This window comes from Myxine glutinosa, chromosome 5 (genome assembly GCF_964187855.1).
Source record: "Myxine glutinosa chromosome 5, kmMyxGlut1.1, whole genome shotgun sequence".
Classification (NCBI taxonomy): Eukaryota; Metazoa; Chordata; class Myxini; order Myxiniformes; family Myxinidae; genus Myxine; species Myxine glutinosa.
The window spans coordinates 98,777,727-98,796,378 of record NC_136265.1 but is presented as its reverse complement, the minus strand read 5'-3'; the positions used below and the strand labels follow the sequence as shown (position 1 = coordinate 98,796,378).

The 18,652-nt window shown below is 43.6% G+C and overlaps 1 protein-coding gene across 2 annotated transcripts; it reads right to left on the bottom strand.

The window, feature by feature from the left end:
- Nucleotides 1–347: 347 nt before the first annotated feature.
- On the bottom strand, nt 348–9,118 carry LOC137427317 (uncharacterized). Of its 2 annotated transcripts, none has more exons than XM_078778398.1 (2): nt 8,719–9,118; nt 348–1,530 (listed from the first exon to the last, which is right to left on the bottom strand). In XM_078778398.1, exons 1-2 carry the CDS (start codon nt 8,722–8,724, stop codon nt 1,009–1,011), a joined length of 528 nt encoding a protein of 175 aa, XP_078634524.1. In that variant the 5' UTR covers nt 8,725–9,118; the 3' UTR covers nt 348–1,008. The 2 variants fall into 2 exon arrangements, with proteins under 2 accessions (XP_078634524.1, XP_078634523.1); XM_078778397.1 differs by lacking the exon at nt 8,719–9,118 and adding an exon at nt 3,289–3,564.
- Between the last annotated feature and the right edge of the window lie 9,534 nt (nt 9,119–18,652).

Below are 18,652 nucleotides of genomic sequence, written 5' to 3'. Positions count from 1 at the left end.
GAAGGAGACTCCCATCAGGGCGAAGGAAGCTGCCATCAGGGAGGTGGCGGCCATCTTTGACCAACTTGTCCAGGTCCTAGGGAGACAGGGTGCCCCGGCATCCCCACCACTGGACTTGGCTTAGATTTGCACGTTTGCATTGGTATATAGTTTGCGGATTTGTACTTTAAAATGTTTTCTTGTGTTTGGAGTTGCACTTCTTTACTTGTATATAGTTTGCGCATTTGCACGTTTCTTTTAATAAATAGTTTCTCTTTTCCATATTTGTATGTTTCAGGGTTTATAAAAGAGTGAATAAACAATGTGTTTCATCATAGGAGGATTATAAAGGATTACACAACTTTTTAAAGTAAGAAGGTTTTATTCATGTGTCGTACAAGCAATTGCAGCAAATTACAGATTTACAGAAGTTGTTTTACGTCTGTAGAAACTGAAACAATGGCTACTACAATCTGTTAAAATAGTGCACCAGACCTTCGCTTACACCCACTCCCTCATCCTCAGCCCTATGTGGCAGTGCCACCGTCGGCTGTTCCAGTGTTGCAGGGGCACCCCATTCCTCTCCATACTCCTCATGATGGGTTTCACAAAGATTGTGCAGAGTGCATTATGTCAGTACCATTGATTTCACCAGGTTTACATCACAGTCATTACGCTTTATAAGGATACGCCACTTACCCTCTAGTCTACCAAAGGCATTCTCAACAATAACCCTTGCTCTGCTTGTTTTGTTGTTGTGAAGCTGCTGTTCTGCAGTCACCCAGTATCAGAAAATGGCTTCAAAAGCCAGCTTTGCAAGGGATAGGCAGCATCCCCTAGGATGTAATAGCCTACATCATGCCTGCCAATGATCCTGATGCAATGTGGGAAAAGGTTTGCATCGCTACCTAGTTCCCACAACGTTGACGACCATATAACTCGGGCATCATGCATGCTCCCGGGCAACCCTACAAACCCATTCCAGAAGAGTCCCTTTCCATCTTCAACTGCTTGCAGGATGATGGAATGTCAGCCCTTACGGTTGAAATACTCGCAGTGGTACTCTTTTGGTGCCATAATGGGGATGTGTGACCCATCAATGGCACTAACACATTGTGGTACCCCCCATCTATGCTCAAAGTAGGTAGCCATTTCTTCAAACTTTTCCTGGTTTAGAAATCGAAGCAGTTCTGTCACTAGCACCTTCTCCACAGCAGCACCGAACTCTCGCACACACCGCCACACAGTTGTGATGCCGACACCAACAAGATGTGAAACACTTCTGTACTCCGAGTTGGTTGCAAGTTTCCACAGTGCCATGGCTACCATTTTATTTAGGGGGACAACCAAACCGAAGTTTGTGTCCTGTGTCTCCATCGCTGGACGCAGTTTACGGCAAAGGTACAGAAATGTTTCTTCCGACATCCGAAAATTCTCTAGCCATTGAGCGTCTGTGAAACCGGGAACCACGACTTCCCACCACTCGGTACCTCTGTCGAGGGCCCAAACAGACGGTGCACTGCGACGGGTTTGCAAGAAGTGAATGATGATCTGAAATACATAAATAATAGACATGTTTTGCTCAGGTAAATCATTCAATTCCGTTATGACGTTATCAATGAGATATATTCAAAATAAAGACAAATTACTGCACTTCAGTTTCAAGAAGGAAGCTAGACATTAACAATACATATACATACACACACACATGCACATACACACATGCACATACATATTTATATGAACACATACATACCTAGGCCTATACATAGACATAAGATGCACATATAAACGCACTTATGTAAACACACATACACAGATATATTATGTAATTGTAAAATCTATTTTTTATTTGAAGTTATTACCTTAACCTATAAGCAACTGACTGGTTTTCCAACTGCACGGCTCATCAGCTGGGCACCGATTTTCATTGAGGTTTCGTTTGTTTCAGCCCAGAACCTCCAAACGGCGGGTCCACAACCCTGACTGCAGGTCCACATCAGTAGATTACTCAACATTAATGGACCCACAACCTCAAAGTTGTCAAAATCTGAGGTAAATTCAGGAAGAAAGTGAAAGGTAGTCGTAATGTTACTAGCTATATATTGTTGCGGATATGAGGATTATGTTTTTTTATTTATTGTATAGTAAATTGTTTGATTCTGGCCCCTCCTGCCTCCAGTGTTGTGTAAAGGTTAAAAGGGCGTCCCGGTAGTTAATTCCATAAAGCACACATTGAAGGACACGATAAAACCCTTGTTCAGTAGTTGATATCTTTATTATGTGTTTTAGGGTAAGGCCTTGTCTTCCATTAACATGACACTCCATTGCACCAAGTGAAAAAGATAGATTCCCTTCATTCCCATTCCCAAAAACCTCCATTTCCCCTTTCGTCAATTGCCATTCGCATTGCCAACCAACAATTGCCGCCATTGACCACGAGGCAGGGTTGGGGAAGAAAGGCGGGTCCCCACCTCGTCATAAAGGGGAGGAGTGAGTCAGCCCCACTCAACCAACCACGAACAAGGGGTTGGACTTGGAGAGGGTGTGGAGAGAAACATCAAGGAGGTTCGCGAAGGTTGAGGGGCGGGGCCTATATAACCCGCCGCGGGACGTTCCCCAAGCAGATGAGAGATGAGCTATGACAAGAGCTGCGTGGTGAGGTGCAAAGGAAAGAGCTGGGTCGTCAGAGGAGAGCTGAGTTGAAAGGGTCCAAGGCAGAGCTGGGTTGTGAGGTCCAAGAGAAGAGATCATCCAGGGAAGCACAAAGCCTGCTATTCGTCGCCTTGCTCGCCAGCAGCAGCGTCCACAGCAGCAACAACACTCGACAGCCGTTTGGGGCCTGGACGGCGGTTTTGAGCAAGGCCGCGAAGGGACGGCGGCTGCCCAACGCGCCGATCGTGCTGCCGGACCCATTGGACTTTCCTCTCCTTCCAGCCATTCCTGCCTACAAGTCCCCCATTTGTGTACGTGAGTTTGTTCTGTTTGTTCTGTCCTGGGTAGTCAATTAAGTCTGTATAAGCTAGTAATTTTCACTGTGTCACCTGCTTTTTCATGTCCCTGTACATAACCGTGACTGCTCCTTTTTGCTTGTGTGTGTAAATAAGAAATCCCGTTACTCTTCTGTACATCTTCTTCCTCTTTACATTCGGTCGTTTTAGAGTTTTCCACATTGAATAGCTGTGGCGCGATCGGGCCAACGTTTGGGTGAATTGGGGACACTGTTAGGTTGCGGGGCCTCTGCTCGGCAAATATAACATCCTTAACCGCGAACCGTAACAATATGAAGGCTAACGTAACATACTGTACCTGCATTCTTTGTTTGCGCAGACGAACAAGGCGTTGTTGTCGAATCTTCGTTGTTGTCGGTCTTCATAATTGTCCCCCTTCATTAGCGAATGAGAAACGTGCTTTTATGGGGAACCCCCCGAGCAAACGTAATCCGGCAAACAAGTAGGGTTGGATAAAATGACGATCGCGGATCTCGTGGATTGTAACATTGCGATCTTCTGTCGTCTGTCTTTCTGGCGTCTTTCAGCTTCTTCTCAAACACATCCTCTCTCTCTCTCTTTTTGCATTTCGCTAAAAACCTCATGTTCAGATAAAACCAAAACCCGACGAAGAAGGAAAACACAGCTTCAAGTTCCTCCATAATTTGGAGCCGTTTACAGTTTCGTGTCGCATGAGAAATGACGTCACCACAGCGGTCGCGCTTTTTTCCGTCACTTCAGACAACTCCGCCTATTTACACGGTTCTGTTGTGCGATGGAAAACGACACAGGGATTACTGTGCCGTACCGTACCATACTGTGCCATGGAAAAGCACCATAACTGTCATGTATGAAGCTGCAAATATTCACCGTTGTATCCCTCCACCGTGACCGCATTGTATCCCTATGCCCCAGGTCGGATGGCGCGGCAGTTAATCGGGCCTGTATCGGCAGAGTGAATAAACGTGTACTACAATTGATCGTAGTTTGTCGAGTTACCTTACATGGCGACGAGGATAAACATCTAGACCATGACTTCTTTCGGCCATATCGATGAATTCGACCCTCATGAGGGGGATTTTGACACGTATTCTGAGCGGTTGTCTTTTTACTTCGAGGCGAACGGCATCGCGACCGAAGCCCGGATGAAGGCCGTCTTCCTGTCCGTTTGCGGAGGTGAGACGTTCACACTCGTTAAAAACCTGATTCGGCCTCGGACAATCCAGGAGCTCACGTATGCAGAGCTCAAGGCCGCTTTGAAGGAACATTGTAATCCATCTCCTTCAGTCATCCTGTGTCGGTTTAATTTTTACATGTGCAGACAGCAGCAAGGTCAGTCGATCGCAGACTTCATTGCACACCTCAAAAAACTGTCACATCTGTGTGAGTTTGGGGACACGATTGATGACATGCTCCGTGATTTGCTGGTGGTTGGCATGTCCGATGACCGCACTCGTAGACGCCTGCTTGCTGAGAGAAGACTGACGTTCCAAAATGCCAGAGACACCGCCATTTCCATGGAAAGTGCTGAACGCAACGCTACAAGCATCGGTGCAACTCGCTCGTCTGGTACCAGCCCTGCTGTGAATCGGTTGGATCATGTTCAGCCAAAACGTTGGAACAAGTCTCTTCGTCAAAAGCCGGTGCAGTCTCAAACACACAACAAATGTTTTCGGTGCAACGGAAAGCACCCTCCGGAGACGTGTCGGTTCAAAGATGCGACCTGCCATTTCTGTTCGAAAACTGGCCATATTGCTCCAGCTTGCATCACTCACAAATCTGGAAAAGGGAAAGCTGCTGACAAGATTCATCAGTTTATCGGTTCGGAGGAACCTGAGCTTTACCAGGTGAGCTCTGTTTCCGACAACTCAGAATCGTATGACCTGCTTCATATTGATTCTCACCATAGGCGGGACCCTCTTCTTGCCACTGTTGTCGTCAACAATCGACCATTGTAAATGGAGGTCGACACTGGTGCGGCCGTCTCGCTCATCAGCCATGCTGTTTTCACAAACCTGTGGAGTGATGCTGACCGACCCCATCTGAAACCTACTACCTATGGACTCTCCACCTATACAGGTGAGAAGATTGTTCCCTGCGGTACATGTGACGTCACGGTGGGCTACGATAACCGTGAGTTTCACCTACCCCTGATCGTCATTCCTGGAAAGGGCCCTTCCTTACTCGGCAGGAACTGGTTGAGCATAATTCGACTGAAGTGGAAAAACATTCATCAACTCCGGGCAGCCAACGTTTCTCCTACCGCAGCATACACACTCAAAAATGTGCTGGATACGTACCCGGATGTCTTCAAGGATGAGCTTGGAACCTTGAAAGGACATACGGCTAAACTCAGTGTTGACCGGGATGCCAATCCTATATTTTGCAGAGCTCGCCCAGTCCCTTTCGCCCTGCGGGAGCGGATTGACAAGGAACTGGATCATCTTGAAAATCTGGGCACCATCGAGCAAATCCAGTATGCCGAATGGGCGGCGCCCATCGTTCCGGTCATAAAATCGGACCAGTCCATCCGCATATGTGGAGATTATAAAATGACCGTGAACAAGTGTTCTTCATTGGATAAATATCCAATCCCGAGGATCGAAGACCTATATGCTCGTCTCACGGGAGGCAAGACTTTTACGAAACTCGATCTCAAATCTGCCTATCTACAGCTCCGCTTGGACGAGAATTCGAAACAGTATCTTACCATCAACACGCATCGTGGGTTGTACAGGTACCACCGACTCAGTTTTGGAGTGAAATCTGCACCTGGAATTTATCAGCGTGTCATGGACAGTTTGTTTGCCGCCGAACGCAACGTCGTTTGTTACCAGGATGATATTCTGGTTACTGGTCGTACGGATGCGGAACATCTACAAAACCTGGATAGAGTTCTGAAGAAGATTTCGGACTCCGGCCTACGTTTGCGTCGAGACAAGTGCAAGTTTATGGTGCCATCCGTCACGTACCTGGGTCATACGATTGATGCCGAGGGTCTACACCCGACAGATGAGAAAGTCCGAGCTATCAAGGATGCTCCTGCTCCACGAGACGTGACCGAATTGAAGTCATACCTCGGTTTGCTTCAGTTCTATGGTCGTTACATTCCGAATGTGACCGATGTTTTGGGCCCCCTTTATCGGCTTTTGAGGAAAAGAGTCTCCTGGAGCTGGGGGTCTACTGAACAATCAGCATTCCAGACCTCTAAGGATCTGCTCAAATCGTCCAATGTTCTCGTTCATTTTGATCCAGAGAAGGATCTTGTGCTGACATGCGATGCCTGTCGGTATGGAGTGGGGAGTGTATTATCACACATGATGCCTGATGGTACGGAAAGACCGGTTGCATTTGCATGCAGAACGTTGTCCCCGGCAGAGAAGAACTATTCCCAACTTGACAAGGAAGGATTGGGAATCGTTTTCGGCGTCAGCAAATTTCGCCAGTACCTTCTTGGACATCATTTCACGATTCGCACTGATCACAAGCCGCTGATCAGTCTGTTTGGTCCAACTAAGGCGACATCTGACACACTACCGCCCAGAATCATCCGCTGGTCCCTGTTTCTCGCTGCTTATGACTACACCATATGTTATAAGCCCGGTTCGTCTTTCACAAATGCAGATGCCATGAGTCGGTTACCCCTTCCAGAATCCGTTGATGATTCGCCTACACCAGGATCCATTATCGCACTGATGGATCTGGAAGATTGTGCTGTCGATTCCGGCCAGATCCGCACTCATACTCGACGAGACCCCGTTCTGTCCAGAACTGTCCAGGCTGTACAGCTTGGATGGCAATTGCTACCTGAGGGTGACCCAGATTTTGCGGCTTTTAAAGCACGTAAAAACGAACTCAGCGTGGAAAATGGTTGCGTACTCTGGGGATGTCGTGTCGTGATCCCAAAAAATCTGCGTTCCAGGGTCATGGATGAAATCCATGACTGTCACCCCGGGATTGTGAAGATGAAGTCACTCGCTAGAAACTATGTGTGGTGGCCGAATCTTGATGCTGATATCGAACATCATGTTCGACATTGTTACCCCTGCCAGAGCACCCGGATTACACCTGCGAAAGCGCCACTGCATCCCTGGGAATGGCCCAGCGAACCGAGGCATCGCCTACATCTCGATTATGCCGGGCCTATTAACGGCAGCATGATTCTAATAATTACGGACGCGCACACAAAATGGATTGATGCCTATGTGACGCGTGGTACTACGTCAGCCATTGTCATCGAAAGACTCAGACGCTGTTTCGCCACTCATGGTCTGCCCAGGATGATCGTGAGTGATAACGGTTCGTGTTTATCCAGTACCGAGTTTGCCGAGTTCACACGTCGGAACGGCATCAAACATAAGTTTGTCAGCCCACATCACCAGGCTTCAAATGGCTTGGCCGAACGATCCGTGGGAATCATTAAATCCGGATTGCGGAAACTTCAGGAGGGAACCCTGGAAACAAAGCTTTCTCGTCTCCTGTTCAAATACCGCATCACGCCACAATCAACAACCGGTGCAGCTCCGTCTGAGTTATTGATGAAACGAAACCTGAGATCGACACTTGACAATCTCAAACCAGACATATCATCAAACGTTTATCAGAGCCAGCTTAATCAAAAGTTGGTGCACGATAAGACGTCCAACAGTCGATGTATCAACATTGGAGATCCAGTGTTTGCCCGAAATTTTGGTGCAGGTGCAACCTGGCTACCGGGGGACATCATCGAGAAGCCAGGTCCACTGTCCTGCGTGATTCGCCTGCAGGACGGCCGCGAAATTCGTCGACATCAGGACCACATAACCTACCGTCACTGTGAGTCGATAGAGCCTGCAGCATTGTCAGTCAGAACAACAGTTCGACCCGCCACTGCCGCAGATCGTCGGGGCCGCTCCAGCCGGCTCGGATGCGCCGAAAACCTCTGCGAACGCTACACCCTTCGTGGAGACCAAAGGAATCACCTCGGACTCTGTATCCACTGGTACACCGCGACCCAAAGGAATCACCTCGGACTCTGTATCCACTGGTACACCGCGACCCAAAGGGATCACCTCGGACTCTGTATCCACTGGTACACCGCGACGCTCAATGCGTGAGAGAAAAGCACCCGACCGGTTGAATCTTTGAAGATGTTTTTTTTCACGGTGACACATGTTCTATTTTCACGGTGACACATGTTCTATTTTCACGTATTTTCATTATTCTCATAATCGTTTGCACACATATTTTCACATGTTTTGGAAATGTTGCTTTTGAAATGTCAATTCTTGAAATCTAGCACATATTGCTCTTGGTAATTTTGGACTTAAAGGGGAGGATGTCATGTATGAAGTGCAAATATTCACCGTTGTATCCCTACACCGTGACCGCATTGTATCCCTACGCCCAGCTCGGATGGCGCTGAGGTGAATCGGGCCTGTATCGGCAGAGTGAATAAACGTGTACGACAATTGATCGTAGTTTGTCGAGATACCTTACAATTACCTCAACCTATAAGCAATTGACTGGTTTTCCAACTGCACGGATCATCAGCTGGGCACCGATTTTCATTGAGGTTTCGTTCGTTTCAGCCCAGAACCTCCAAACGGCGGGTCCACAACCCTGACTGCAGGTCCACATCAGTAGATTACTCAACATTAATGGACCCACAACCTCAAAGTTGTCAAAGTCTGAGGTAAATTCAGGAAGAAAGTGAAAGGTAGTCGTAATGTTACGAGCTATATATGAAGGCTAACGTAACATACTGTACCTGCATTCTTTGTTTGCGCAGACGAACAAGGCGTTGTTGTCGAATCTTCGTTGTTGTCGGTCTTCATAATTGTCCCCCTTCATTAGTCAATGAGAAACGTGCTTTTTTGGGGAACCCCCCCGAGCATACGTAATCCGGCAAACAAGTCGGGTTGGAGAAAATGACGATCGCGGATCTCGTGGGTTGTAACATTGCGATCTTCTGTCGTCTGTCTTTCTGGCGTCTTTCAGCTTCTTCTCAAACACGTCCTCTCTCTCTCTCTTTTTGCATTTCGCTAAAAACCTCATGTTCAGATAAAACCAAAACCCGCCCGAGAAGGGAAAACGACAGCTTCAAGTTCCCTCCATAATTTGGAGCCGTTAACAGTTTCGTGTCGCATGTGAAATGACGTTATGACGGCACCACAGCGGTCGCGCTTTTTCCGTCACTTCAGACAACTCCGCCTATTTACACGGTTCTGTTGTGCGATGGAAAACGACACAGGGATTACTGTGCCGTACCGTACCGTACTGTGCCATGGAAAAGCACCATAACACACAGGCATATACCAATAAACAACAACAACCCTTCAGTGATGTTGAACTCTGAAAATACCAACGGGGGATGTATCTTCGAGCTTGGCTTGTCGAACCTTCTTATTCCTGGGTTTTTTCAGCGTTGGATATTTTTTGTGTGGAATACATTTTAGCAAAATGATAGTGTGGACGGAATGCTGTAGTAATACACGTTGGTGGGGGTGAGATAATGATCGATAGAAGCAACGTAATAGCTGACAAAAGTAGAGAGTCTTGGTATGAAGAGGAAGAAGAGTCGTGCGTTGATCAAGCGCCAAGCGCAGATCCGGGTTCAGGTTCCCGCGCAGCGAGTGAAAAAAAATATACAGAGTCGTGAGTAGAGGAAGAGTTGTGGAGATTTCTTCTTTTAAACATCTTTATGAGTAGAGGAAGAGTTGTGGAGATTTCTGGTTTTAAACCTCTTTGTGAGTAGAGGAAGAGTTGTGGAGATTTGGGGTTTTAAACATCTTGGTGTGTAGAGGAAGAGTTGTGGAGATTTCTGCTTTTAAACATCTTCGTGAGTAGAGGAAGAGTTGTGGAGATTTCAGCTTTTAAACCTCTTTGTGAGTAGAGGAAGAGTTGTGGAGATTTGGGGTTTTAAACATCTTGGTGACTAGAGGAAGAGTTGTGGAGATTTGGGGTTTTAAACATCTTGGTGTGTAGAGGAAGAGTTGTGGAGATTTCTGCTTTTAAACATCTTCGTGAGTAGAGGAAGAGTTGTGGAGATTTGGGGTTTTAAACATCTTGGTGTGTAGAGGAAGAGTTGTGGAGATTTCTGCTTTTAAACATCTTCGTGAGTAGATGAAGAGTTGTGGAGATTTCTGCTTTTAAACCTCTTTGTGAGTAGAGGAAGAGTTGTGGAGATTTGGGGTTTTCAACATCTTCCTGAGTGGAGGAAGAGTTGTGGAGATTTCTGCTTTTAAACCTCTTTGTGAGTAGAGGAAGAGTTGTGGAGATTTGGGGTTTTAAATATCTTGGTGAGTAGAGGAAGAGTTGTGGAGATTTCTGCTTTTAAATATCTTGGTGAGTAGAGGAAGAGTTGTGGAGATTTTTGCTTTTAAACATCTTTGTGAGTAGAGGAAGAGTTGTGGAGATTTCTGGTTTTAAAAATCTTCGTGAGTAGAGGAAGAGTTGTGGAGATTTGGGGTTTTAAACATCTTGGTGAGTAGAGGAAGAGTTGTGGAGATTTCTGGTTTTAAAAATCTTCGTGAGTAGAGGAAGAGTTGTGGAGATTTGGGGTTTTAAACATCTTGGTGAGTAGAGGAAGAGTTGTGGAGATTTCTGGTTTTAAACATCTTCGTGAGTAGAAGAAGAGTTGTAGAGATTTGGGGTTTTAAACATCTTTGTGAGGAGGGGAAGAGTTGTGGAGATTTGGGGTTTTAAACATCTTCGTGAGTGGAGGAAGAGTTGTGGAGATTTGGGGTTTTCAACATCTTCCTGAGTGGAGGAAGAGTTGTGGAGATTTCGGGTTTTAAACATCTTGGTGAGTCGAGGAAGAGTTGTGGAGATTTGGGGTTTTAAATATCTTGGTGAGTAGAGGAAGAGTTGTGGAGATTTGGGGTTTTAAACATCTTGGTGAGTAGAGGAAGAGTTGTGGAGATTTGGGGTTTTAAACATCTTTGTGAGTAGAGGAAGAGTTGTGGAGATTTGGTGTTTTAAACATATTGGTGAGAAGAGGAAGAATTGTGGAGATTTCTGCTTTTAAACATCTTGGTGAGTAGAGGAAGAGTTGTGGAGATTTTTGCTTTTAAACATATTTGTGAGTAGAGGAAGAGTTGTGGAGATTTCTGGTTTTAAAAATCTTCGTGAGTAGAGGAAGAGTTGTGGAGATTTGGGGTTTTAAACATCTTCGTGAGTAGAGGAAGAGTTGTGGAGATTTGGGGTTTTAAACATCTTGATGAGTTGAGGAAGAGTTGTGGAGATTTCTGGTTTTAATCATCTTTGTGAGTAGAAGAAGAGTTGTGGAGATTTGGGGTTTTAAACATCTTTGTGAGGAGGGGAAGAGTTGTGGAGATTTCTGCTTTTCAACATCTTCCTGAGTTGAGGAAGAGTTGTGGAGATTTGGGGTTTTAAACATCTTGGTGAGTAGAGGAAGAGTTGTGGAGATTTGGGGTTTTAAACATCTTCGTGAGTAGAGGAAGTGTTGTGGAGATTGGGGGTTTTAAACATCTTCGTGAGTCGAGGAAGAGTTTTGGAGATTTCTGGCTTTAAACGTCTTGGTGAGTAGAGGAAGAGTTGTGGAGATTTTGGGTTTTAAATATCTTGGCGAGTAGAGGAAGAGTTGTGGAGATATCTGCTTTTAAACATCTTGGTGAGTAGAGGAAGAGTTGTGGAGATTTGGGGTTTTAAACATCTTGGTGAGTAGAGGAAGAGTTGTGGAGATATCTGCTTTTAAACATCTTTGTGAGTGGAGGAAGAGTTATGGAGATTTCGGGTTTTAAAAATCTTCGTGAGTAGAGGAAGAGTTGTGGAGATTTGGGGTTTTAAACATCTTGGTGAGGAGGGGAAGAGTTGTGGAGATTTCTGCTTTTCAACATCTTCCTGAGTGGAGGAAGAGTTGTGGAGATTTGGGGTTTTAAGCATCTTGGTGAGTAGAGGAAGAGTTGTGGAGATTTGGGGTTTTAAACATATTCGTGAGTAGAGGAAGTGTTGTGGAGATTGGGGGTTTTAAACATCTCCGTGAGTAGAGGAAGAGTTGTGGAGATTTCTGGTTTTAAACATCTTGGTGAGTAGAGGAAGAGTTGTTGAGATTTCTGGTTTTAAAAATCTTCATGAGTAGAGGAAGAGTTGTGGAGATTTGGGGTTTTAAACATCTTTGTGAGTAGAGGAAGAGTTGTGGAGATTTGGGGTTTTAAACATCTTTGTGAGGAGGGGAAGAGTTGTGGAGATTTCGGGTTTTAAACATCTTGTTGAGTCGAGGAAGAGTTGTGGAGATTTGGAGTTTTAAATATCTTGGTGAGTAGAGGAAGAGTTGTGGAGATTTGGGGTTTTAAACATCTTTGTGAGTAGAGGAAGAGTTGTGGAGATTTTGGGTTTTAAACATCTTTGTGAGTAGAGGAAGAGTTATGGAGATTTTGGGTTTTAAACATCTTGGTGCGAAGAGGAAGAATTGTGGAGATTTCTGCTTTTAAACATATTGGTGAGTAGAGGAAGAGTTGTGGAGATTTTTGCTTTTAAACATCTTTGTGAGTAGAGGAAAAGTTGTGGAGATTTGGGGTTTTAAATATCTTGGTGAGTAGAGGAAGAGTTGTGGAGATTTGGGGTTTTAAACATCTTGGTGAGTAGAGGAAGAGTTGTGGAGATTTGGGGTTTTAAACATCTTGGTGAGTAGAGGAAGAGTTGTGGAGATTTCTGGTTTTAAACATCTTGGTGAGAAGAGGAAGAATTGTGGAGATTTCTGCTTTTAAACATATTGGTGAGTAGAGGCAGAGTTGTGGAGATTTGGGGTTTTAAACAGCTTTGTGAGGAGGGGAAGAGTTGTGGAGATTTGGGGTTTTAAACATCTTGGTGAGTAGAGGAAGAGTTGTGGAGATTTCTGGTTTTAAATATCTTGGTGAGTAGAGGAAGAGTTGTGGAGATTTTTGCTTTCAAACATCTTTGTGAGTAGAGGAAAAGTTGTGGAGATTTGGGGTTTTAAATATCTTGGTGAGTAGAGGAAGAGTTGTGGAGATTTGGGGTTTTAAACATCTTGGTGAGTAGAGGAAGAGTTGTGGAGATTTGGGGTTTTAAACATCTTTGTGAGTAGAGGAAGAGTTATGGAGATTTGGGGTTTTAAACATCTTGGTGAGAAGAGGAAGAATTGTGGAGATTTCTGCTTTTAAACATATTGGTGAGTAGAGGAAGAGTTGTGGAGATTTTTGCTTTTAAACATCTTTGTGAGTAGAGGAAAAGTTGTGGAGATTTGGGGTTTTAAACATCTTGGTGAGTAGAGGAAGAGTTGTGGAGATTTCAGGTTTTAAATATCTTGGTGAGTAGAGGAAGAGTTGTGGAGATTTCTGCTTTTAAACATCTTTGTGAGTAGAGGAAGAGTTGTGGAGATTTCTGCTTTTAAACATCTTTGTGAGTAGAGGAAGAGTTGTTGAGATTTCTGGTTTTAAAAATCTTCGTGAGTAGAGGAAGAGTTGTGGAGATTTGGGGTTTTAAACATCATGGTGAGTAGAGGAAGAGTTGTGGAGATTTCTGGTTTTAAAAATCTTCGTGAGTAGAGGAAGAGTTGTGGAGATTTGTGGTTTTAAATATCTTGGTGACTCGAGGAAGAGTTGTGGAGATTTCTGCTTTTAAACATCTTCGTGAGTAGAGGAAGAGTTGTGGAGATTTCTGCTTTTAAACCTCTTTGTGAGTAGAGGAAGAGTTGTGGAGATTTGGGGTTTTAAATATCTTGGTGAGTGGAGGAAGAGTTGTGGAGATTTCTGCTTTTAAACATCTTGGTGAGTGGAGGAAGAGTTGTGAAGATTTGGGGTTTTAAACATCTTGGTGAGTAGAGGAAGAGTTGTGGAGATTTGGGGTTTTAAACATCTTCGTGAGTAGAGGAAGTGTTGTGGAGATTGGGGGTTTTAAACATCTTCGTGAGTAGAGGAAGAGTTGTGGAGATTTCTGGTTTTAAAAATCTTGGTGAGTAGAGAAAGAGTTGTGATTTCTGCTTTTAAACATCTTTGTGAGGAGGGGAAGAGTTGTGGAGATTTCTGCTTTTCAACATCTTCCTGAGTTGAGGAAGAGTTGTGGAGATTTGGGGTTTTAAACATCTTGGTGAGTTGAGGAAGTGTTGTGGAGATTGGGGGTTTTAAACATCTCCGTGAGTCGAGGAAGAGTTGTGGAGATTTCTGGTTTTAAACATCTTGGTGAGTAGAGGAAGAATTGTGGAGATATCTGCTTTTAAACATCTTGGTGAATAGAGGAAGAATTGTGGAGATATCTGCTTTTAAACATCTTGGTGAGTAGAGGAAGAGTTGTGGAGATTTGGGGTTTTAAACATCTTGGTGAGTAGGGGAAGAGTTGTGGAGATATCTGCTTTTAAACATCTTGGTGAGTAGAGGAAGAGTTGTGGAGATATCTGCTTTTAAACATCTTTGTGAGTGGAGGAAGAGTTATGGAGATTTCGGGTTTTTAAAATCTTCGTGAGTAGAGGAAGTGTTTTGGAGATTTGGGGTTTTAAATATCTTGGTGAGTAGAGGAAGAGATGTGGAGATTTCTGCTTTTAAACATCTTCGTGAGTAGAGGAAGAGTTGTGGAGATTTCTGGTTTTAAACATCTTCGTGAGTGGAGGAAGAGTTCTGGAGATTTCTGCTTTTAAACATCTTTGTGAGTAGAGGAAGAGTTGTGGAGATTTCTGGTTTTAAAAATCTTCGTGAGTAGAGGAAGAGTTGTGGAGATTTCTGCTTTTATACATCTTTGTGAGTAGAGGAAGAGTTGTGGAGATTTGGGGTTTTAAATATCTTGGTGAGTAGAGGAAGAGTTGTGGAGATTTCTGCTTTTAAACATCTTTGTGAGTAGAGGAAGAGTTGTGGAGATTTGGGGTTTTAAACATCTTGATGAGTAGAGGAAGAGTTGTGGAGATATCTGCTTTTAAACATCTTTGTGAGTGGAGGAAGAGTTATGGAGATTTCGGGTTTTAAAAATCTTCGTGAGTAGAGGAAGAGTTGTGGAGATTTGGGGTTTTAAACATCTTGGTGAGTAGAGGAAGAGTTGTGGAGATTTCTGCTTTTAAACATCTTGGTGAGTGGAGGAAGAGTTGTGAAGATTTGGGGTTTTAAACATCTTGGTGAGTCGAGGAAGAGTTGTGGAGATTTGGGGTTTTAAACATCTTCGTGAGTAGAGGAAATGTTGTGGAGATTGGGGGTTTTAAACATCTTCGTGAGTAGAGGAAGAGTTGTGGAGATTTCTGGTTTTAAAAATCTTGGTGAGTAGAGAAAGAGTTGTGGAGATTTCTGCTTTTAAACATCTTTGTGAGGAGGGGAAGAGTTGTGGAGATTTCTGCTTTTCAACATCTTCCTGAGTTGAGGAAGAGTTGTGGAGATTTGGGGTTTTAAACATCTTGGTGAGTAGAGGAAGAGTTGTGGAGATTTGGGGTTTTAAACATCTTCGTGAGTTGAGGAAGTGTTGTGGAGATTGGGGGTTTTAAACATCTTCGTGAGTCGAGGAAGAGTTGTGGAGATTTCTGGTTTTAAACATCTTGGTGAGTAGAGGAAGAGTTGTGGAGATTTTGGGTTTTAAATATCTTGGTGAGTAGAGGAAGAGTTGTGGAGATATCTGCTTTTAAACATCTTGGTGAATAGAGGAAGAATTGTGGAGATATCTGCTTTTAAACATCTTGGTGAGTTGAGGAAGAGTTGTGGAGATTTGGGGTTTTAAACATCTTGGTGAGTAGGGGAAGAGTTGTGGAGATATCTGCTTTTAAACATCTTGGTGAGTAGAGGAAGAGTTGTGGAGATATCTGCTTTTAAACATCTTTGTGAGTGGAGGAAGAGTTATGGAGATTTCGGGTTTTTAAAATCTTCGTGAGTAGAGGAAGTGTTTTGGAGATTTGGGGTTTTAAATATCTTGGTGAGTAGAGGAAGAGATGTGGAGATTTCTGCTTTTAAACATCTTCGTGAGTAGAGGAAGAGTTGTGGAGATTTCTGGTTTTAAACATCTTCGTGAGTGGAGGAAGAGTTCTGGAGATTTCTGCTTTTAAACATCTTTGTGAGTAGAGGAAGAGTTGTGGAGATTTCTGGTTTTAAAAATCTTCGTGAGTAGAGGAAGAGTTGTGGAGATTTCTGCTTTTATACATCTTTGTGAGTAGAGGAAGAGTTGTGGAGATTTGGGGTTTTAAATATCTTGGTGAGTGGAGGAAGAGTTGTGGAGATTTCTGCTTTTAAACATCTTTGTGAGTAGAGGAAGAGTTGTGGAGATTTGGGGTTTTAAACATCTTGATGAGTAGAGGAAGAGTTGTGGAGATATCTGCTTTTAAACATCTTTGTGAGTGGAGGAAGAGTTATGGAGATTTCGGGTTTTAAACATCTTGGTGAGTAGAGGAAGAGTTGTGGAGATTTCTGCTTTTAAACATCTTGGTGAGTGGAGGAAGAGTTGTGAAGATTTGGGGTTTTAAACATCTTGGTGAGTCGAGGAAGAGTTGTGGAGATTTGGGGTTTTAAACATCTTCGTGAGTAGAGGAAATGTTGTGGAGATTGGGGGTTTTAAACATCTTCGTGAGTAGAGGAAGAGTTGTGGAGATTTCTGGTTTTAAAAATCTTGGTGAGTAGAGAAAGAGTTGTGGAGATTTCTGCTTTTAAACATCTTTGTGAGGAGGGGAAGAGTTGTGGAGATTTCTGCTTTTAAACATGTTTGTGAGGAGGGGAAGAGTTGTGGAGATTTCTGCTTTTCAACATCTTCCTGAGTGGAGGAAGAGTTGTGGAGATTTGGGATTTTAAACATCTTGGTGAGTAGAGGAAGAGTTGTGGAGATTTGGGGTTTTAAACATCTTCGTGAGTAGAGGAAGTGTTGTGGAGATTTGGGGTTTTAAACATCTTCGTGAGTAGAGGAAGAGTTGTGTAGATTTCTGGTTTTAAAAATCTTCGTGAGTAGAGGAAGAGTTGTGGAGATTTCTGGTTTTAAACATCTTCGTGAGTAGAGGAAGAGTTGTGGAGATTTCTGGTTTTAAAAATCTTTGTGAGTAGGGGAAGAGTTGTGGAGATTTCTGGTTTTAAAAATCTTCGTGAGTCGAGGAAGAGTTGTGGAGATTTGGGCTTTTCATAATCTTCCTGAGTGGAGGAAGAGTTGTGGAGATATCTGCTTTTAAACATCTTTGTGAGTGGAGGAAGAGTTATGGAGATTTCGGGTTTTAAAAATCTTCGTGAGTAGAGGAAGAGTTGTGGAGATTTGGGGTTTTAAACATCTTGGTGAGGAGGGGAAGAGTTGTGGAGATTTCTGCTTTTCAACATCTTCCTGAGTGGAGGAAGAGTTGTGGAGATTTGGGGTTTTAAGCATCTTGGTGAGTAGAGGAAGAGTTGTGGAGATTTGGGGTTTTAAACATATTCGTGAGTAGAGGAAGTGTTGTGGAGATTGGGGGTTTTAAACATCTCCGTGAGTAGAGGAAGAGTTGTGGAGATTTCTGGTTTTAAACATCTTGGTGAGTAGAGGAAGAGTTGTTGAGATTTCTGGTTTTAAAAATCTTCATGAGTAGAGGAAGAGTTGTGGAGATTTGGGGTTTTAAACATCTTTGTGAGTAGAGGAAGAGTTGTGGAGATTTGGGGTTTTAAACATCTTTGTGAGGAGGGGAAGAGTTGTGGAGATTTCGGGTTTTAAACATCTTGTTGAGTCGAGGAAGAGTTGTGGAGATTTGGAGTTTTAAATATCTTGGTGAGTAGAGGAAGAGTTGTGGAGATTTGGGGTTTTAAACATCTTTGTGAGTAGAGGAAGAGTTGTGGAGATTTTGGGTTTTAAACATCTTTGTGAGTAGAGGAAGAGTTATGGAGATTTTGGGTTTTAAACATCTTGGTGCGAAGAGGAAGAATTGTGGAGATTTCTGCTTTTAAACATATTGGTGAGTAGAGGAAGAGTTGTGGAGATTTTTGCTTTTAAACATCTTTGTGAGTAGAGGAAAAGTTGTGGAGATTTGGGGTTTTAAATATCTTGGTGAGTAGAGGAAGAGTTGTGGAGATTTGGGGTTTTAAACATCTTGGTGAGTAGAGGAAGAGTTGTGGAGATTTGGGGTTTTAAACATCTTGGTGAGTAGAGGAAGAGTTGTGGAGATTTCTGGTTTTAAACATCTTGGTGAGAAGAGGAAGAATTGTGGAGATTTCTGCTTTTAAACATATTGGTGAGTAGAGGCAGAGTTGTGGAGATTTGGGGTTTTAAACAGCTTTGTGAGGAGGGGAAGAGTTGTGGAGATTTGGGGTTTTAAACATCTTGGTGAGTAGAGGAAGAGTTGTGGAGATTTCTGGTTTTAAATATCTTGGTGAGTAGAGGAAGAGTTGTGGAGATTTTTGCTTTCAAACATCTTTGTGAGTAGAGGAAAAGTTGTGGAGATTTGGGGTTTTAAATATCTTGGTGAGTAGAGGAAGAGTTGTGGAGATTTGGGGTTTTAAACATCTTGGTGAGTAGAGGAAGAGTTGTGGAGATTTGGGGTTTTAAACATCTTTGTGAGTAGAGGAAGAGTTATGGAGATTTGGGGTTTTAAACATCTTGGTGAGAAGAGGAAGAATTGTGGAGATTTCTGCTTTTAAACATATTGGTGAGTAGAGGAAGAGTTGTGGAGATTTTTGCTTTTAAACATCTTTGTGAGTAGAGGAAAAGTTGTGGAGATTTGGGGTTTTAAACATCTTGGTGAGTAGAGGAAGAGTTGTGGAGATTTCAGGTTTTAAATATCTTGGTGAGTAGAGGAAGAGTTGTGGAGATTTCTGCTT